The sequence below is a fragment of the Cupressus sempervirens genome, chromosome 9, assembly GCF_028749045.1.
Source record: "Cupressus sempervirens isolate cs-2001-9-10 chromosome 9, ASM2874904v1, whole genome shotgun sequence".
In the NCBI taxonomy this organism is placed as follows: domain Eukaryota; kingdom Viridiplantae; phylum Streptophyta; class Pinopsida; order Cupressales; family Cupressaceae; genus Cupressus; species Cupressus sempervirens.
In genome coordinates this window covers 615,136,250-615,158,665 of record NC_143126.1, presented here as the reverse complement: position 1 = coordinate 615,158,665, position 22,416 = coordinate 615,136,250, and the positions used below count along the sequence as shown (strand labels likewise).

General features: G+C 34.0%; 2 protein-coding genes across 2 annotated transcripts; both read left to right on the top strand.

Annotated features, from left to right (window-relative positions):
• The first annotated feature begins 259 nt into the window (after positions 1–259).
• On the top strand, positions 260–1,214 carry LOC149540204 (major strawberry allergen Fra a 1-3-like). Its single transcript, XM_089801345.1, has 2 exons — positions 260–520; positions 652–1,214. Exons 1-2 carry the CDS (start codon positions 340–342, stop codon positions 951–953), a joined length of 483 nt encoding a protein of 160 aa, XP_089657471.1. The 5' UTR covers positions 260–339; the 3' UTR covers positions 954–1,214.
• Positions 1,215–5,803: 4,589 nt separating this feature from the next.
• LOC149540203 (major strawberry allergen Fra a 1-3-like) lies at positions 5,804–6,689 on the top strand. Its single transcript, XM_089799503.1, has 2 exons — positions 5,804–6,077; positions 6,207–6,689. Exons 1-2 carry the CDS (start codon positions 5,897–5,899, stop codon positions 6,506–6,508), a joined length of 483 nt encoding a protein of 160 aa, XP_089655629.1. The 5' UTR covers positions 5,804–5,896; the 3' UTR covers positions 6,509–6,689.
• The last annotated feature ends 15,727 nt before the right edge of the window (positions 6,690–22,416 follow it).

Sequence of the window (22,416 nt, the reverse complement as noted above, 5' to 3'; positions counted from 1 at the left end):
AATAAATCATCTACTCTCTTTGTCTTCTCTGTATTATACTTTGAACGAGCCAAAATCATTTCTTGCATTCATTATTCATCTAAACTCACTCAATCTGTATTATACTTTGAACGAGCCAAAGTCATTTCTTGCATTCATTATTCATCTAAACTCACTCAATCAACAAACGACTGAGAAGAGAGCACAAATACAGTTCACATGAAAGGCAAATAAGTAGATCAACACCTCTATAAATACCATTAACATCTTCTCATTCATCACACCAAACGAAGGCGAGGCAAGCATTTCTTAACAAGATTTAAAGTAGAAATCTGATATCTTGAGATAACTAAAGAGAAGATGGTGGCAGGAAGCTATACAATTGAGATTGAGTCTCCAGTGGAGGCAAAAAGGCTGTGGAATTCCACGAAGGACATCCACAACTTTATGCCTAAACATGTTCCTGCCCTCGTATCAAGCATCACCCTTGTTGAAGGAGATGGAGGAGTTGGCACCATTCGACAAGTTAACTTCACTGAAGGTAACACATAGTTTGCTCATAAATACAATGTGCCCATGATTCAATCCTTAGACATTAGAGAAAACATTTTTATATAGAGCTATGAATCTATTGATTTAGGGGAGTTTTTTCTAATATAATTGTTATTGCAGCCAACAAGGATTATAGGTGTGTGAAAGAGAAAGTGGACTTAATCGATGAGGACAACATGGTTTATGAGTTCAGCCATGTGGAAGGGGGAGTGATTGGGACAAAAGTGGCCTACACAAAGTTCAAGATTAAGATTACACCGAAAGCAGGGGGTGGATCCATTTCGACCACAACTGTGAGTTATGACACACTCCCTGGTGTACCATATGATGAAGCCAAAGTGGAGGAGATCAAGGCGGGCAGCATTGGTTTGTTCAGGATGCTGGAGGAGCCTCTTATTGCCAATCCCACTTTATACTGCTGAAAGAATCAGGATCCCCTCTCTTTCCCTATAACAACAAGTTCATGTGTGTATCTCATATTGAGTAAAATACTAGGATCTGCTTCTTTCCTAGTGGCAATGGTCACTTAAGTATAGTTCAATAAGAATACGTATGTCTCAGAGTTGGCTACAACAGTAAGCTTGAGACTTTCTCAATGTGGGCTCAAATTCTAGCTATTCTACTGTAACCTCTTTTCAATTACATTAAAAAAATAATAAAAATGTGTCTCTACTTAAATAATAGCTATTATGTTGCAGCCTCCTTTCAACAGGGGAAAAAACAAAGATATGCGTGTTTGTTGAAGTTATGAGCTTAAAGGAGTCTTTCTAAATATTCAGCTATGATTATGCAAGTTGATTTGTTCTCAAATATTTATATCACACTTCATTGTTTTCATTTCGTGTTTTAAGAGAAAAAATTCTTATACAAAATTTAGCATAGAAATTGTGTAGCTTTTGGGCCTCAACAGGTATCAATGAATTGGGTGCCCAATTTTTAACTAATTGGGCTTCTGGTTTATAAACTAAATGCACGAGTTGTGCCCATTGGTTAAATATGAATCGGGTGCTTGATTTAAAAATTTAAAAATTGGGCGTCCAATTATGGATGGAGGTTGTTGAACCGATCCAATACTTATGTGTTTCCTTCTTGTACCATTTCAATATTTTTAGATAGTAACTCATTGTATTGCTTCTTCACCTCTTTCATTTCAATAACCTTTCTTCAAATTCATCGGTAAGCCTACTTACAAAGAGCTAAGTCACTCTTAATATCAACCAGACGATGGGCATATTTATCAAGGGTCTGGCCAAGGTAACTGCTAAAATCAACATACACGGAAACCTTCCATTCAATAGATTATAGCCAAGATGACTTGATTTTGGTAGGGTTCTCTATTATTTTCTTGATTGCTAATACCACAAGTTACAATTCCAATATTCTCCTGATATTTCCAAAAAGAACATAACAATTGTTGTGGTCTTCTCTTGTTCTTTGTGACTATAGGACTAGAGCTTGTATTTTACTCATAATGCTTATATATAAGTTTTTGAGAGAAGTTAGGCATGCTATGCCTTGTTCCCCAATATGCTCTACCCACTGTGCCAAAGTTTGTATCTTACCAATTTCATTCTTGAATTGGTAAAGGAGTTCTATGTCATGAATAACTAGAGAAGGGGTGAAGGTTTCTCCTTTGAGGTAACTTATGATAGAAGTCACCAATTATTTATAAGGTTGAACTTGTGTCTTTCTTTAACATGGAAATTGCACAATCGACCTCACTATATGGGTTCATAGGTCCTATATCAACATGTGAATCATTGTAGTTAGCCTTTCTGACAACATCCATATTTTCAGATTGACCTTGAAGGATTGAATTTGATTCAAAGTGAGCCTAGTAAAATTCTTCTTGAACATTTCCACTTCATCAATACAATCTGCCCAAAAGTCCTCCAATGTAGGCTTGTGGATACCAAGATAGTTACAAAGTCTCTTTCTCAAAGCACCCTATTGGTAGATAGCTAAATTGCTTGAATTGGGTGAACACATCACCAAAACCTAGGAAAAATTTGTGGCTTCCAGAGATAATCTCATGCAGGGTCATCCTTCCAATTATTTGACCATCTTCATTAAAATGACATCATTCACTAAGGTAAAATATGGGTTACCTTTTGCATGTGGCGAGATGAGGGAATAATTTATAAATTGGGGCCCAAACAAGCTATATAGGTTATAGAGTTAAATCTTCCCAAAGTCTTCTATAATTGTCAATGAGCTATATTAATATAGAAGAAAAATAGAACTCCATCTTTTGGGGGAAGTCCTTTACTTGAGTATGGAAGTAGGAACTCAAAAGATCAATCCAGTGAATATAGTTTTTCTTCCCACAAACCCACAAAATGAATTTATACATCCAAAACTCAAAGCTCTTTGAATTAGGCTTGTTGACTATCTAGTGTAAAAATGTAATCACATGAACAATAGGATCGTTAAAATGAAATTTCTTAAATTTGATAGGCAATTGAGACTTATCTTGCATTTTTGTCTTGAGCCAATTCTTAGTGACAATGTTGAGGAAAAAGTCCTTGTGGTTTTCAAAATATTCATGCCCAACTCCAATAGTGAGTCTCTCCATTATGTGATCATAGGGAATCCCTAGGGCCTATACAATGCTCTCTAAATTAATCATTGCTAACACTTACTGTTGGATAATTTCTTGCTCAACATGATGATAATGCTTCGCACAGGCAGCTTCTAGTTCAGAACATTGCATAGCTGAAGAAAAGCCTTCTACATATACTAGGCCACTCTGGACAAGTAGGTATTCCTAGGAATTCTAGTATTTATTGCTTTCATATTTCTCCACAAACTGATCAAAATCTCCATACTTGATCTTACTGTCCTTCATCTTTGCTAACTGAATCTGAATTAGAGATGACATGTTGAGACTGAAGCTAAAGAGAATAGCATACTGAAGGCATTAAAGAATGATGCTTGGAAATTTGCCAATTGATAGATACAATAGCTTCGATCAGGACATGCATTTTATGAACAATCACTAAAATTTAAAAATCATGCAACTTTTCTTTCTAGGATTGTGAATACAAGGTGAGAGGATTGACATGGAAAAGGGAGGGACACCCACAACAAAGTTACAACTACAACTTGGGATCCATTGATTGCTCATTTTCCTTCTACCCTAAATTGACAACTAGCAAACAAGGCTTTTAGTCTTGAAAAACCTACAATCGAGTGATTGGTAGCACATAATGACAAGAGATTGATGGTTTACAAAAATTTGTAACTGCTTTGTAAAGGATCTCCTAGATCAACAATTACAAGCTAGACAAGGAGGATCTCCCAGATTGATAGTTAGAAGCTAGACAAGGACCATGACGTGTCAAGTGGTCTTGCTTTATGAATAAACACTCCCATAAGGAGGGTTGAAATGGAAGCTACTAACAGAGCACACCCTTGGTATCTCTCATTTTGTGCTTTACTCTTCACTTCAAGGTTGTATTCATGGTATTATCTACTTGTTGGACTGTTAGTAGGTTTTGCTAGTTAAAGGATCCAGTCAAAACCCCTTTCTATTTATGGGCTCCTCTTTGGAGTCCCTTTTAGAAGAGTCTTTTTTTTTAACTAGATGGATACTGCTAATTTTCAAGGGCCCATTCTAGTGGATGTCTTTTTTTCGGTTTCTATTGTTGGTAGGTTTTGGGATGTTACAATCCTGGGTTTGAGTCCAATTCTTCTCTTTGCATAGGTTTTGTGGGACTCTCATGATTTGTTATGATGGGTTAGCGAACCATTTATATTCTGTGTTACAATTTTGGGAGCCTCAAACCCCATTGATCCCTTTTTTGTAGAGACAGTTTCCTTGTTGTGACACCAACCTTGGGTGTTGAATTCCGTTCAACAATTGGATTCTCTTTGGTCATTATCTTTCTAGGTTGTAGCTTGTTTGTCTAATTTGGGCTACTAGCCTTTTTATGTAATATTTGTGGTAGAGATTCATGTTGGCGGTGTTCTAGATCCTCTTTCATATATACCTACATGGGGTTTCAACTCAAATCAGAAATAATATTCCTTCAACAATCATGAATTTTATAGTGTAAATTTCAATAAAAAATGGTGGCCATTTGATCTTCTTGTTATATGTTTTTGTATTCATTCTCAAATTACATGAGTAGCCTTGTAGTGATCGGTCCTTATATTCAGTTGATCCTAAATAGTTCATGCATATTTTTAGAAACTCCATGAAATGTCTCAAGGATCTAATGAACCATTAGGCGACCCCCACTTTTATTTTGTCGAGTCTGTATATGTTTGTATCAATTACTCTGAACCAACACACTACATACTATTGCACCCTGGAAGAATTTGTTGAAATTTTTATTGTGAATGACACACAAAATTGAACATAATTTTTGAAGGGTGTAATATAAATGTATATATATTGACACAATCTAGATCACATCTACATTTGTTTCCTTGAACAAAGTTAGTGAATGATAAAACATGAAATGAGTTTATAGAGATGCGTAATATTAGAATTGGAAATAGACAATGTTATTTTCTATCTTCAATAATTGAAATACTATTTTAACAATTAATCAATACATTTAAAAATAGCTTAGTTATTGTGAATCTAAATAATTGACAAGTGAGAGGAAAAAAGTCTTGATGAGACAATTTCTAACCTCCACCTTTTCTACTTAAATTTCTTTTTCTTAAAACTGTTGACGCCCAACGCCCAACGCCCAACGCCTAACTACAATTTCTTAATGCTTACCTCTTACAGCTTATATTGTATTGAAAAAAGTGGATTCAGTGAAAATATTGCTGGACAGAACATGATAATATGAATTTCAAATGAGAAGGCTACCGGGAAGCTTCTGAAATAAATTAATGAAAATGGATTGGTGAAGGATAAATGAAAGCCAGACAACAAGCGACTGCTGTATTGAGTCTAAATTAAGTAGAGTAAATGGATCCGCCTCTGACCATTGACAAACGTGCAACAGTACCATAATATCTGAACTGTGGGGTCAGGGACGGTTTGAAAAGTAATAAATAATGATAACTAACATGCACCGTATCTCTTGGCTTTCAATGAGGCAGAGAAACTTGGTGCTAGGGGATAAGAATAAAGCATCTGCTCATTTTGTCTTCTCTATATTATGACTTTGAAGGAGCCAAAGTCGTTTCTCCCATTCACATTTCACCGAAACTTGAGTCAGTCAACAAACGACTGAGAAGATGGCACACATATCACTTCACAAGAAAGGCAAATAAGTAGATGAACACCTCTATAAATACCAATAAACATCTTCTCATTCATCACACCAAACGAAGGCAAGACAAGCGTTTCGTAACAATATTCAAAGTAGAAATCTGATATCTTGAGATAACTAAAGAGAAGATGGTGGCAGGAAGCTATACAATTGAGGTGGAGTCTCCCGTGGAGGCAAAAAGGCTGTGGAATTCAACGAAGGACATCCACAACTTTATGCCTAAACAAGTCCCAGCCCTCGTATCAAGCATCACCCTTCTTGAAGGAGATGGAGGAGTTGGTACCATTCGAGAAGTTAACTTTACTGAAGGTAAACATTTTGATCATAAATACAATGTGCACATGATTCAATCCTTAGACATTAGAGAAAACATTTTTATATGGAACTATGAATATATTGATTTAGGGACGTTTTTTTCTAATATAATTGTTATTGCAGCCAACAAGGATTATAGGTGTGTGAAAGAGAAAGTTGACTTGATCGACGAGGACAACATGGTTTATGGGTTCAGCCATGTGGAAGGAGGAGTGATTGGGACAAAAGTGGCCTACACAAAGTTCAAGATTAAGATTACACCTAAAGCAGGGGGTGGATCCATTTCGATCACAACCGTGAGTTATGACACACTCCCTGGTGTTCCATATGATGAAGCCAAAGTTGAAGAGATCAAGGCAGGTAGCATTGCTCTGTTCAGGATGCTGGAGGAGCCTCTTATTGCCAGTCCCACTTTATACTGCTGAGAGCATCAGGATCTCCTCTCTTTCTCTATAACAAGAAGTTCATGTGTGTATCTCATATTGAATAAAATACTAGGATCTGCTTCTTTCCTAGTGGCAATGGTTACTTAAGTATAGTTCAATAAGAATAAACCATGCAATTTGATTCGTCCTGTAATATTTACATCACATTTCATTGTTTTCATCCTCTGTTGTTACACAAAATTTAGCATAGAAATTGCTTTCTATATCATACAAAAATTAGTCAAACAAAGATAAACGTGTTTGTTGAAATTATGAGCTTAAAAGGAGTCTTTCTGAGTATTCATTCTAAATATTCAGCTATGATTATGCAATTTGATTTATCCTGTAATATTTATATCACATTTCATTGTTTTCATCCTCTGTTGTTACACAAAATTTAGCATAGAAATTGCTTTCTATGGCATACCAAAATCAGTCATTTAAAATGTAATGATAATATTTTTATTTATTTTTTAAGCATGTACATTTATAAATGGACAGCTCAAAACAGATGGATAAATTTAGCAAACTATTTATTTGGGTAGCTTTTGGGCCCTAATGGGTATCTATGATTCGGGCATCCAATTTTCAACTAATTAGGCTCTAGGTTTATAAACTAGACGCACAATTCTTGCCCAATGGTTAAATATGAATTGGGTGCTCAATTTTTAAATTAAAAAACTTGGCGTTCGATTCTGAAGTCATTGGTGAGAAGATGCGGTTAGCCATTGGTTTGGAGAAAGGCATGGTACAAGCTTGGTGAGACCAAGCCTAGGTCCTGATTTCTCAAAAATTGTCCAAGGTAATTAATTGATGATTTTCGGCCTTGGCATAATTTTTAGAGGGCCTGCCCAATAGAATTTTTTGAAGAAATGAAAACCCATTATATCTCTCACTATTGTACTTTCAAAAATGTAAATTTTATAGGATTCAAACTTTATTCACTATTTTTGCACTATTGTTTAATCAAAGGTGGTACCTAAATGTAAAATAGCGAAGTTCATTAAAATAATTCATAACTTTTTTTAATTTTCAATTTTTCTTAAATTAATCTATATGTCATCAATCTACATACAATTCTTTTGAAGTTAAAGAAAAATGAAAAAAAACTGAAATTTTGATCAAATTATGGTGTTAGTACATGAGAGGTTTTTAAAAATAGCTTAATAGCCAATTAAAAAATTAATTAAAAAATATTCAATTAAAAATTAACAAAAAATACTCTCTTCAATCTTTAGTCTATTAAGTATCTTCATTTAAAAGTATTTAGAAAAATTCATTTATTTGTGTCAAATAATGGTGTCCATAAACAAGTGTGGTATGGTCCTGAAAGAGACATTTTGAAAAAGTGGGTTTTAAAGATCCACATAAAAAACAAAAAACAAATCATATGGGTATTCAAACAAATGACATATTTGAAAAGTACATTCTAAATGCTACATTTTTTATTACTCTAATATTCAATATCTAAGTGCCTCAAATTTTGACATCAATTGACAAGAAATTCTAAAAACAAGAAAAACACTTCCACATTTGCCCAAAAGTGAGACCCAACTTCTTGCATTGACCCATAATCCCCAACCCAAATAGAGAAAACTAGAAACCTATCCAACCATTTAGAGATACAACCTTCTCTACCCCTTCTATTATTCAAAGTAAATATCCCATTAGCAAGCTTGATATCTATATTAATTATAAGAGGTCCAAATTCACATAAAAGAGTAAAAAGAAAGGACCCAAACAAGAAAACCCTCCCATCTTCTCCTCCAAAACTAATAGTGAATTGAAATAATCAACCAAAATATAGGGAAACACACACACACACACACACTACCGTACCTTATTTGAGACCATAGAAATGTTTTGCTAATAAAATCAAGTGGATCATGCACATTAGTAACTAGTATAGTCTCTCTAATCTTTGAACTAGAGGAAACCATAAAGAGAGTTAAGTGGCTAGATATTCACCAAAGAGGAACACTATAAATTCTTAAATTCCAAAAGAGAGAAAGGCTGCTAGAACACCCTAGAGAAAAAATATATTGACACTGGTCATAATACCAAATGCTAGAGGAACTTCGAAACATAGAGCCAACTAAAAGCTTAGTCTTTTGAATACAAGAGATACTTTGGAATCAAATGCCACTAAATCATGAATATCCTCTTTCTTAGGGATAATTATTAAACAGATTGGGATAAGTGAGACTCAACTAATTTTTATAGACCCAAGTTCTACCAATAGTTCATCAAAAAAACTTGATCTTCTCATGATCCTTTTGTAGCCATCTTACAAGGAAGTTTCAAAAGAAACTTTCTTGAAGAGTTTTTGTTGCAATACTAAAGCCGGAGAACTCCCTTTACCTTTATCTAATACTTTTACCTCCTTAGCCAAGTCTACCAAAATAATGCTATCCTATCAATTTGAAGGATCACCTAAAACCCTTAAGTCAAGAAAAATAAATGACACTCCCTACTCCTACCCAACATCCTTACTAAGAAAAAGTTCTTTTCATGTATAAGTGCCATATACATACTAGTCACGCTTAAAGAGAGATATAATAGAATCCCCTCCTCTAATGCTAGAGTATCCAACACCTTAAACTGATTAAAGTCCTCTTTAGCTTGTCTATCCCTATAAGACCTATTTTTTCCCTTCACATATCCAAAGCCTTAATTGGCATAAAAACATCATTATCTTGTAATATTCTCCCCTGATTTGAACTTTGACTTGCATAAATTTAACTTAAGGAATATTGTCAAACACTTTGTATGCAAACTCATAAAGTTGATTTCCTCAATAAATTGCTTTCCAATGAGTAGATTTAGGAACAACTATGAAGTGACATTAAAATTCATAATACACATCATAACATTTTCACAAACACTTGGCACACATTCAATAGTATATGAGAAATCTGGAAACTCTTTCAATTTGCTAATAAAGGGTGATTTTTAAATGTAGATGTGCACTTACAGCTGCCTTAAAGGCTGCAACAACTATTCAGACTTGTATTCAACAATTATTATGCAAAATATCAAAATTTGACAGAAGAAACCTGGAATTAGTTGCCGTAGTATTTTGCAGATGTAGTCAGCCAGCCCTCCAAACTTCTAATCAGTTAGAAAAATAAGTAAACTTGATACCAACACTGTTCACGCCGTACTGTAGCAAAATACTGCTCATGCCGACTGTAGCAAAATACTGTTCATGCAGCACTATAGCAATAACTAACTTCAGATCTGCACCTCAAACCCTTGTAAATTTCTTTATGCAAACGCCCCAAATGAAACCCAGTGTGTTTCCTGAAGTGAAAACACCCTTGATCCTCCTGACTGTGTCTTCCAATAGCGAAGAGAATGCTAGCAAAGAGGGATTCTGTCCTCCAAGCCTGATAATCAGATATCCAGCAACATAACATTAATCTTCATCCAAGCATACAAAAAAAAAGCTCTTCCATTTCTTTTATAGTGTTCTCACAAGAGCTCAATCCTTCGTTTTCTCAATGTGGGATAAAACATAACTCCCTTTATGTACCTTATGTCTCCAATGTGTTATAAAAATAAAGGGAACTCTTTTAATTTAAATATTTCCCACAAACTATAGTCTATGCATTAATAAAGTTAAATATTTAAATTTAACTTTATAAAATGGCTTTATCAATGCATAAAAAATCTTATCAATGATAAATAAGTTTTCCTGTCGATTTTAAACAATTACCATCGACATACCACTGTGACTGAATGTCCGGCCATGTCCAAGATGACTTACTATAAATAGTAAGTATGCCCAAAGTTGCCCCAGAACCCCTCAGAAAGACCTGCAACTAAAACTGTCTAGGCCAAATGGCCTCTAAGCCCCTTTAATGTCCTAGTTAGCCTACGGAACTATGGGGAAATAGGCTAATGACAACATCATGCTATGAATGCTAGAAAGGGGACATTACATATCTAGACCATCTTCTGCTAAAGGGGTCTTCCTTTTGACCTCCTTATCCACCTTTGAAGTTGAAGTAGGAAAACCACCAAAAAAGTCATCATTCCCCTTATTAACTAGAGAACATTAATGCTGAAGATTCTCATACTTGTGGCATACCCAACATTAGAAATGAAAAGTTTCATTATCTAATTGTTGAACCTATATAAAAAGTGCCTAATAATGGAGAGTTGTTGATGCTAAAAGATAGGCCAGTATAGTTCACATGAATTTATCTTAAGCATTACAATGTTTAATGAAAAAATTGCAAAACATTCCCTTTACAGAGTGCTGGATAGAATTAAAAATGTGTAAGTATTTTTGTCCTCTCTTTCTAGCACAATTTTTGGTGCAATATTGTAGGTGTGTGACAAAAAAATTTCGTGGAAACAAAATTTATTCAATTCACAATATTTAGTTCTACATCTAAATTCACATTTACATCTAATGAAAGTTTATTTCACCTTCAAAACTCAATTCATCATTTAAGCCTATTAAATGTTTATTTAAATATTTTCCATCAAACTTCCAAACATTTACTAAAATAATATTGCTAATACATTTTCAAGCATCCTTTATTATTTCCATTTTAATGAGGGGAAAGAGTGAATCTATCAATGTGAATCTATAGCCAAAATACATTTTTAATATTATGTTTTATAACCAAATTGCTCAAATTAGGGGAAAGAGTGAACCTATCAAGCCTAACTTGGATAATACCATTTCCTTATCTTCTATTTGACCAAGTAGAATTAGCCCCTCTCGAGTTCAAGTCAATGAGACCAGTGTTAAAAAAACTCACCAAGATATGCTATGCTATCAAAAAATCCCTTTTTTCCTCCCACTTTCTTAGATGGGTGCATTAAACAAGAGTTGAAGTCCCCCACCATCATCCACTTAATATTATTTCTTTTTCCCATATAGTTAGTGAGGGAGTCCTGAATCTATTTTATTTGGCCTCTATTCTTAGGGGCATAAAAATCCATTATATTCCATGACCAAATAGTAGATAGGTCATGAAAAGAAAGAATATGAGAATTAGAAGAGGAGTGCAAAAATGTATCTAAGAGCTTGTTCTCATTCCATATGATATCTAACCTGCCAAATGCCCCCTAAGAATCCATTGATACCCATGAAGGACTAGGCCAAATATTTTTCATAACCTTATCAAAACCTTCTTTTTGAATTTTTGTTTCTTGATTAAGCAAAATATCAAGTTTTACAAAATATCAAGTTTTAATTCCTATAGAGCACACTTGAGCATATGTTTCTTAACGTGGCCATTTAGCTCGCTTAGATGCCACAAAAGGATTTTAGCAATCAAGCTAAAAGATAAAAACTATTCCATCTACAAAATGATTTCTCTAGTATAGATCACTACCAACCTAGTATTAAATCATATCACAACTTTTTAAACCTCATCTTGAGGTAGTCGACATAAAAAAGCCCATTTTGTGACCCTAATAATTTAGGCCTTGAACATTGCCGTAATTTTTTCCACCTTACTATCCTTCCTACAACTCTCTCTCTCTCTCTCTCTCACACACACACACACACACACACACAACCACAATCTAATCAAACTCCTCAAAAAGGTTATCATTAGAGTTGAGAATCTGAGAGGCCCTAAGTATGATAGAAACACCCCAACCCATAGGTAGTTTCTTTTGAAATGTCAATCTTGGATTTACAAGGTTTGTAGGAGAGAAATGCAGGGATAAAACAATTCAATTATAGGAGCTACCTTGTTCACAAGAAGACCAACATTCTCCACATCACTAGAGGAAGAACAAAGGGTCGACCTTACTACTTTATTAATAATATTTTTCTAAGAGGGACTTAGTAGTAAACTAATAAAACCCTTCTTAGACAATAAATAATCATTGGAAGAGAGAACCAATTGGAAAGATTGAGAATCTTGAAGTTGAAGAGGTTTAGCCACTAGTTGCAGAGGCGGTTTAGAAGAAGGAGCAACCAACTAATTCCCAGCTAGAGGCACATCCAATTTTTTTTGTTTGCTTTATCAAATTCCAAAGGTTGAACATAGGATCCAAACTTTGAGTCTGGTGTAACAAATGTAGGGAGGATCTAATTCACTATAACACTGACGCAGATTCTAGCAAATAGAAGACAAGATTTTTCTTGAGTGACCTTGTTAGCTAACAAAAGAGTACCAAACAATCTTGCGATGCCTCTAAAAAACTCATTATTCCAAAAATCAAGACGAAGACTTGGGAGCCTATCCCACATGGAAAACACTACTCCCAAATCTACAACTAGGTCCACCTTAGGTTTCCATTTGCAAACATTAAGAATGTTCTTGGAGTTGGACCCTAGGGACTAGGGTCTACTAGAAAGGAAAAAAATTAGATTATCCTTGTTAGGGAAGGAGAATGAGAACATTCTATTCAGTAAAGAATTAATCTTCACACTTCCTTTTTAAGGCCCCAGAAGAGACCTCCCATTTCCTAAGTTGTTCAATAGAGGTTTTAAAAGGAAGGAACCTTCCACTCAAAGTAAGCTCTAAATAGTTAATTATATCCTCCATAATATCATTTGGAACAATAATGGTACTACCTTTCACCACACATAAACATTTAGACTAAGGGAATCTGGCCATATATTTCTCTCCTAAAAAATTATCCGCAAAGGAAACATGACACAAGGAGGAGAAGAAAACAATCAGGGCTAGAGGTACACCCAACTATTCACCCACCTGTGCAAAGTCACATAGCATAAACCAATAGAAAATATAAACAATTCAAGAGACAAAGGAAGAAAAAGTCTTTATTCATATGTTTATCCAAAGATCAATTACATGCACATCTATAAGGCCTTCTAGATTATGGCCACATATATCAATTCAATTACAATCTTCAATGATCAAACTTTGAATTTGCATTTTTTTCTAAGCCCCCTCTAAGTCTCTAACCAAGGTCTCTTAAATACATGCATGGGAACAAGTTGGCCTATTGCAAATATAACTAAATAAAATCTCATATTAAATGCTAGGCTAAGCCACAAGTTGGCTCATAGTAGATATCTAACACAGATAAATTGACAAATGAAGACTCCATGAAATACTGACACTTGGAATCAAAACAAACTTAGCAACCACATGAGCTTGACATCCAAAGGATGACTCAAAAACCAAAGAACACTTGGCAACAAAGGATGACTCAACAACCAAAGAACAGTTCGTAGCAAAGGATATCTCAGAAACCAAAGAGCACTTGGCATCAAATTTTAACTTGACATCAACCAGGAAGCTCTACATCCACTGAATGCTCGGTGAAAACTGAGAACTCAACAATACAAGATAATGCAACTCAACAAAAACTAAGAAAACTGAAAACATGTAGGATAGTAGTGCAACCCAAGATGCTCTTGCATCAGAAAACTAGGGTAGAAATAAATGATTCTCCTGAATCATTGAGACATCACAACTTGTGTTGAATTCAACTCAGATTGAGAAATCCATGTAGCATCTTCACTAGGTCCATTTTTCCATTTTACCGAATACTCATAGTAGTCTTTCCCTCTCATGCTCTTACCAACTTGTTGTTCCAGTATCTTTTCAACTTTTTAAATCTTTTTCATAGGATAATTATTTGATAGATCCACTTCATCTTCTCACTCATGATATTTTTATAAATCAGCAACATTGAATATAAGAGATATATCCATGTCATCAGGTAAGTCAACTTCATAAGCATTACCACTATCAAACTTCCTCAAGATCTTACAAGGTCCAAAATTCTTCATTTTTAGCTTATTGTATGTTGCAACAGGAAATCTTCCTTTCTTCAAATGAATCATAACCTCATCACCAAATGCAAAACATGATGTCTTCTAGACTTATCAAATTGTCCTTATACTTTTAATTACTTTGTTCCATCCTCAATTTTACTTCCTTGTGCAAAGAATCCGTAAAATCAGCAAATTCTTCCCCTCCAACAATTCTCTTTTCTTCACCAACAATATCCCTCAAATATGATACTCCTCTAGGCTGCATTCTTGTAACAATCTCAAAAGGTGTTTCCCCTATACTCCTATTCACAAAATTATTATATGCAAACTCAACTTGTGTTAATACCATCTCCCAATTACTTGGTTTATCTCCAACTAAATATCTTAATAAGTTACCTAAGCTTCTATTCACAACCTATGTTTGTTCATCTATCTATGGATGGAATGTAGAACTAAAATTCAACTTAGTACCCATCTTCTTCCACAATGTCTTCCAAAAATAAACAACAAACTTACTATCTTTGTCAAAAATAATACTTCTTGGTAATCCATGCAATCTCACAGTCTCTTTGAAGAAAAGTTTAGCGATATGTTCAACATCTAATTTCTTCTTACATGGTATGAAATGAGCCATTTTAGAAAACCTATGCACAACAACAAATATAGAATCATACCCCTTCAATGTTTTAGACAATCTAAGAACAAAATCTATACTGATGTCACTCCAAGGTTTCTTCGAAATAGTGATAGGTGTGTACAAACTAGTACTCTAACTTACTCCTTTTGCAACTTGACAAATTCCACAACTCTTTACAAATTTCTAAACATCCTTAAACATTTATGGCCAGTAATACTTATCCTTTAGCAAATTCAATGTCTTATCAATTCCAAAATGTCCAACTAATACACCACTATGCTTTTCCTTAATCAAATTAATTCTCATAGAACTTCTAGGGATACACAATTGAATTCCTTTGAACAACATACCTTCTTGAATGAAATATTTATCATACTTACTTATGTGATCTATTAGATTTGGTGCTCTACACTCTCTCCATGCCTCAGAAAAATCAGGGTTAGTATCATAGAACTCTTTCATTTCATCAAAACCAAGAACTTCAACCTTCATCTCAGTCAGTAAAGAATGCCTTCTACTCAATGCATCAAAAACTCTATTAGTAACTCCACTCATGCTTGATAACAAATGTGAAACTTTGCAAGTACTAAAGCCACTTTGTATGTCTTTGATTCAATTTATGTTGACTTCCCAAGTATTGTAAAGCTTTATAATTAGTATACAACACAAAATCCTTAGGAACGAAATAATGTCTCCTCTTCCTTAAGGCTTGAACAATAGCATAATATTTTTTATCATACATAAAATATTTCCTTTTAGCATCATTCAACTTCTCACTAAAGAAAGTAATAGGTTTACCTTCTTGACTCAATACAACCCTATTGCACTACCACATGCATCACATTCAACTTGAAATACCTTATTGAAATCAGGCAAAGCCAATATAGACAACTCAACAACCTTTTTTTTCAAATTCTCAAAACTCTTATCAACTCCATGTGTCCACTTGAATTCCTTTTTATCTCCTCTCATTGTCTCAATCATAACATTACAAGAAGAACTGAAATTCCTTATAGAATTTTTGTAAAAACTATCCAAACCATAAAATGATCTTACCTCACCCACATTCTCAGGTACAAGCCACTCCAAAATATCAAAATTTCATCCAAACAAACAATCACAAAATTACCCAAAAATCTTTTTAGAACTCAATTCATTAACCTCATGAAAGTACTAGGTACATTAGTCAAACCAAAAGGCATAATCAACCATTCATATAAACCATCTTTTGTCTTAAAAGCACTCTTCCACTCATCACCTTCTCTGATTCTGATATTATGATAGCCACTCTTTAATCAATCTTGGTAAAAAAATTTGCTCCACTCAAACAATCCATTATGTCATCCATCCTCGATATAGAAAACCTATATTTCACTGTGATCTTGTTAATAACTCTGAAATTAGTACACATTCTCCATTATCCATTCTTTTTAGGTGCTAATACGGTAGGTACAACACATGGACTCAAGCTTTTTTTGATCAAATTACCTTTATGCAACAATTCATGCACTTGTTAGTTAAGTTCTTCATTCTTTGTAGGTGTTAATCTATATGGTGCTTTATTCAACAAACTAGCTCTAGGAATAAGATCCATACAATGATTTATACTATTTACTCATAGTAAACCATCATGTATATCCTCTATAACAATATCTTTATACTCACTCAGTAAATTTTTAATTTCTACTAGTACTCAGTCAATACTACCAGATTTTGTTGTCACTTGGTCACCATTGACTGGCACTTAGTTAACACTATTTTTTGGTACTCAGTTGCTATTGACACAACTTTATCTCCTTGGAATTATAGCAAAATAGACTTTACTATTTTTCATTTCCTTTTCAAATTGTTTCCCATTAACCATGCAATTCTAATAGTAGTACAATTAACCTCATTCGGACTTTCAATCAAAGGCAACAATATTTTCTTTTTCACATTCACCTAAAGGGTATATTGATTCAATCTTCCATCATGTGTAGCATATCTATCATATTGCCAAGGTCTACTCAACAAAATATGACAATAATCCATAGGCATAATATCACACAAAACTTCATCAAAAAAATTTCCAATCTTGAACATCACAATACAATGCTCACTTACTAATATCTTATGCTCATCCTTCATCCATGAAACATGATAGGGTTTAGGATGCATCAACCTCTGCAACTAAAACTTTGTAACCAACTCTTCTGATGCCAAATTTTTAGAACTTCCACTATCGATGATTACCTTGCAACATTTCCCAGCCATCTTACACTTGGTTTTAAAAAGACTTCTCCTTAGGATAGGTTCCTTATCACTTCCCTTATTACATAAAGTTCTTCTCATCATCAAATTTTCTCTAGCCTCACTTACACTTGGTGAACCCTCAACATCTCCTTGAATCACAACATTCTTGTTACCTTGCCCACTTTCATAGGATCTACATTCAAAGGATCTATGCTCCTCTTTACCACATCTGAAACAATTACCATGAAATCCACTTCTAGAATAAGAATTACCTCTTCCTTAGTAAGAACCAGTACCTCCTTGATAAGAATCACCATGTTTCCACTCAATCTTGCCTTTGTCATCATTCTTCCATTCAAATTTTCTCTTATCTTGCTTAGAATTGTTAGATCTACTACCTTCTCCATAAGATCTACCTCTGCTTCTCTAGAATCTACCACCTCTACCTCTTTATCTTTGTTCATGCTTCTTTGTCAAGATCTCCTTAGCTTTCAAGGCATATTGGTACACTTCTCCCACACTTTCCAACTTCACAAAACTTAAATCTCATCTTGAATTTTAGATCTCAATCCATTTATGTACCTTGCAATTTTCTCAACATCATCATCCACATGTCCGAATCTAATGTCCAATCTATAGAATTCCTCAATATAGTCCTTCATAGTCATATCTCTTTGTCTCAAATTTTGCATCTTTCTCAACAAGCTAACTTGGTAATCAATAGGAAGGAATTTTTTCTTTACCTTGTTCACCAAATTTTCACCCAAGTTCTGATCTTCTCCTTTCCTCTCCTTTATCTATCAGTTTGCAAATGCTCCCACCACAATGAGGCATGACCTTTCAATCTAGTAAGTGCAATCTTCACCTTCCTATTATTAGGAGTGTTTTCATAGTCAAAGAAATTCTCCATTTTAGAGATAGATAATACCCTCAACAACCTTGCCTCATCTTGATATTCTTCAATAACTAGATTAGGGTTTAGTGCTGCTACTTCATCATCACTCACATCATCAAGATGTGCTCCTCTCCTCTAGGCAGCCTCTACATCATCTAATCTGGCTACAATCTACCTCAATGTATCCAATACAACATTATCAACATTTACTCTACCTCAACCCATCTTTAAATTAGGTTCCTATAAGATTGTAACCCTTTCCAAATTGTAGGTAAAATCCTTAGATCTACTACCCCACAACCAAATTCACTTAAGGTTCTACACAATCCAATCTCCACAAGAATGAACCTAGACTCTATTACCACTTGACGTAGGGAGGAGAAGAGAACAACTAGAGCCAAAGGCACACCCAAATATTCACCCACCTGCATAGATTCACACAATAGATACTGACATAAAATACAAAAAACTTAGGAGATAGAGGAAGAAAAATTCTTCATTCATATGTTCATACAAAGATAAATTACACGCCCAGTTGTAAGGCCTTATGGGTTATGACCACATATATCAATTCAATTATAGTCTTCAATGATCAAACTTTGCATTCCCTTTTTTTCTAAGACCCCTCTAAGACTCTAACCAAGGTCTCTTAAATACATGCATGACCACAAGTCAACATGTTGCAAATACAACTAAATAAACTCTCATATTAAATGCTAGGCTAAGCCACAAGTTGTCTTGCAACATATATCTAACACTAAATTAAATGTAAAGGTCAGCCTCAACAGAAAACCACACATAGATAACTCGGCAAACAAAGACTCCACAAAATACTGACACTTGACATCCAAATGAACTCAACAACCACACAAACTTAACATCTAAAGGATGACTTAGCAACCAAAGAACACTTGGCAACAAAGGATAACTTGACAACCACAGAAAACTTGACATCAACTATGAATTTGGCATCAACTAGGAAGCTCTGCATCCACTAAACGCTCAGCAACAACTAAGAACTCGACAATGCAAGATATTTCAACTCAGTAGAAACTAAGAAAACTAAAAACATGTAGGATAGTAGTGCAGCCTAGGATGCTTCTACATCAAAAATCCATTAACCTAAGGAGGCACTTGAGACTAAGGACCCACAAGTGTTGTCTTGATGGGGATAGAAGAATAAGGGCCCAAGGACCTAAGATGACTATGCTAGTAGACACACCTAAATACTTATTCCACATCATAGTAACCAATGAATGGTCTAAACTAGGGAGGGGTGATAAAAAAGGATAGGTCAAAAAGCTGCCATGACCCACTAGAAGGGACATGTTGAAGGAGAGGATAGCGCATGGGTCTAAGAGGATGGCCAAAGGGGCCAAGATGTAGAGTGGATAACTTAATATTTTTCTATCTGTGCTCACATTCTCATTGATATTGATGTTGCTAAGGTTTTACTTATAGAGGTTGAGATCAAATCTACTTTGGGTTCTTGGGTCCAACCTTTGGACTATGAGTGCATCACTTTCAGATGCAGAAAGTGTTTTAAGATGGGGCATGTTCCAACTAATTGTAGATTAGGGAAGTCTAATAGAAAAAAAATCTTCCTCATGGTGGAAAGGTGCTTCTTATGATCATTACATGGTTTATAAGGTAACACCCCATTTGGATGGAAAGGCCATTGATACCATGTTTGATTCTAATAATGGTGCTACCGCTTTGGAAAACTTTGTTGTTCTAACTAATGGTGATATAGATGGGGGTAATGTTGGATCTGCTAATGATGGTTTACCTAACTCTTCTACCATTATTGTTACTATGGATCCTCCTATCCCTAAGGAGGTTTCAAACCTTACAAGCAATGTTCACTCTTCTCCCCTTGATTCTCCTTCTTGTCATGTCACTATTGGTGTTGGATCTTCCTCTATAGGTGAGTCTTTTATCCTTGTCTACGTTCATTCTAGTAGATATTTTGATTCATAGGTCGACATTTTGTTGTAAGCAAGATCAATGAGGGATGTATTATGGTCAAAGGAAAACATGAAGAGACTCTCACTCTTTTGACATGACCCTTTGCTCCCACAAGATGAGATCTAAAAGGAAATCATCATTTTTTTATATTTTCTCTTTGTGGGGTGATCTATTTATTTAATGTTAATTCTTTATTTGATCCCAATTTGTATTGGTGAGGGGTGTGAATTGTTTGGCACACCCCTTCTTTTCCTCTATCTCATTTTTGTGTGCTCCATTTCTCTTTGTCAAGCATATTGCACATCTTTAGGAGTGGGGCATAGGTACCTTAGTATTAATTCTACTTTTTAATCAAGTTTCAAGATCCCTTCCCATTTTCTACTAATAAAAAAATTATCTTCAAATGGAAGTTCTCTAAGTGATCACTTAGTTATCCTAAGTGGTTTCTCTAGGTAGTTATTTTAAGTAGTCTCAAGTAACCACCTAAGCTAGTTATCATAAGTAGTTACAAGTTGGTTAAAAAAGAGAGGCTATATATATACAAGGATTTTATAATGCAAGAAAACAACTTTTGGGAAGAGGGGGAAACTATAGAGGATTTTCTTTAGAGTTTTTTTGGAATTTTATCATGTATAAAGTGTCATTGAATTTACAAATGTATCTTCAAAGAGATAATGGAGAATGTATTTAGTCATATGTCTCAAATGTATTCATGATTTTTTATTACTTAGTTTTCATATGTCAATTTGGAAATCTCATTATGTATTGATGGAACCCAATAGTCTTTCTAATTTATGTAATTAGTTTGACAAAATGCATTCATTTCCTAGTATTTGGATGTGAATTTATTAGAATGGCTTATCTTTTCTTATGTCAATTTTTTAAATTCCTATTTGGTCACCATTGCATCTATACTTAAACCCCTTTGTAACCATTATCATTCCTGAATCTCAACCACCATTCGTATGTCAACTATTGAGGTTTAAGTTATTTATTTTCTTTAGTTCTATTTTGTCTCATTTTTGTACTTTCATGTGAAAGGTACACAACAACTACAAATACCCCCATCATACAAGGGAGTTGCCCCTCTCAATGCAAAGGAACATTGTGATTTGATCAAAGATCAAATTTTAATCTCTTCAATTATTAGTGCAACTGCCACTACTCATTAGGCACATAGGATCAATTTTTGAACAAGCTTTCATAGTGATTAATTATTTTTACTAACAAATGTATAAAATAAAAATTTAAGGAACCATCAAAGTCTCATTATTAAAGATAAATATTATGTTATGTTTAGGTTTGAAGATCTTCTTCATGAGCTTAATTTTATGAATAAAATAGACCCTTTGAATTTTTGTGATCCCCTTAAAAGAATGTTGGTTGAGCGCGTACTATTATTCAATCATCAACTAATATTGTTTTATTTTCTTGATTGACTTCATAGTAGAAGATGCTATACCTCTATAATGACATATCATCTTTTATAACTTTTATAAAAAATATTTAATGAAATTTTGTAGTGTAAATTTTGCAAAAAAAAATGGGGGCCATTGATCTTTTGTGACCCATATTTGTATTCATTCACAAATTGCATGAGAATCCTTGTAGTGATCAATCCTCAAATATTTAGTTGACCCTAAATAGTTGATGCAAATGTTAATAAACTCAATGAAATGTCTGAAGGATCTAATGAACCATTGGGCAAGCCCTAGATTTGATTTCTCAAGTATGCATATGTTAGTGATGAATACAATTAACTAACTTACTACATAATATTGCAACCTAGAAGTATTTTTTGGATTTCTTACTCTGAATGATGTAGAAAATAACATAATTTTTAAACATGCATGTATGTAGTGCAAAACTGATCTAGATCACATCTACATTTGTTTATTTGAACTAGGTTGGTGTGATAAAATATAATATAGGATATGAATTCATGAAGGTTCATAATTTTAGGATTTGGAATGAAAAGTTATTTTTCAACATCAATAATGAAAATATCGTTTTAGTAACTAATCAATACATTTAAAGATAAATTTAATTACTCTGAATTGAATAGTCATATGAAAAAAGTCTAGATTAGTGAAGCAATTTCTAACCTCCACTTTTTCTATTACTCAAATATATTCTTCAAAAAATTAAGAATTAAAAATTATATGGATTGTTTTTAAATCATAAAGAGTTATCCTATAATTAAGCCCATAGGCTTATATGTGGGAGCTTTGCTCCCAAATTTATAATTTTCGGCTGGAAAATTGTCATCCCCACTGGAAAATTGTTAGCCCAATCCAAAAAAATATTTTGATGGCAAATTTTTTAAAAAAAATTATAAAGTACTATTATAAATTATTTCATTGTGACTATTACTAATTTGCATTCCTAAATTTATGGTCTTTTGATTTGCATGTGAACTTTCTTTAAACTTACATATAAATTGTAATATTGCC

Coding starts and splice junctions, on each gene's coding strand:
- LOC149540204 (XM_089801345.1), top strand. CDS start 340: ATGGTGGCAGGAAGCTATACAATTGAGATTGAGTCTCCAGTGGAGGCA. Junction 521..651: donor ACAAGTTAACTTCACTGAAG/GTAACACATAGT, acceptor TTGTTATTGCAG/CCAACAAGGATTATAGGTGT.
- LOC149540203 (XM_089799503.1), top strand. CDS start 5,897: ATGGTGGCAGGAAGCTATACAATTGAGGTGGAGTCTCCCGTGGAGGCA. Junction 6,078..6,206: donor AGAAGTTAACTTTACTGAAG/GTAAACATTTTG, acceptor TTGTTATTGCAG/CCAACAAGGATTATAGGTGT.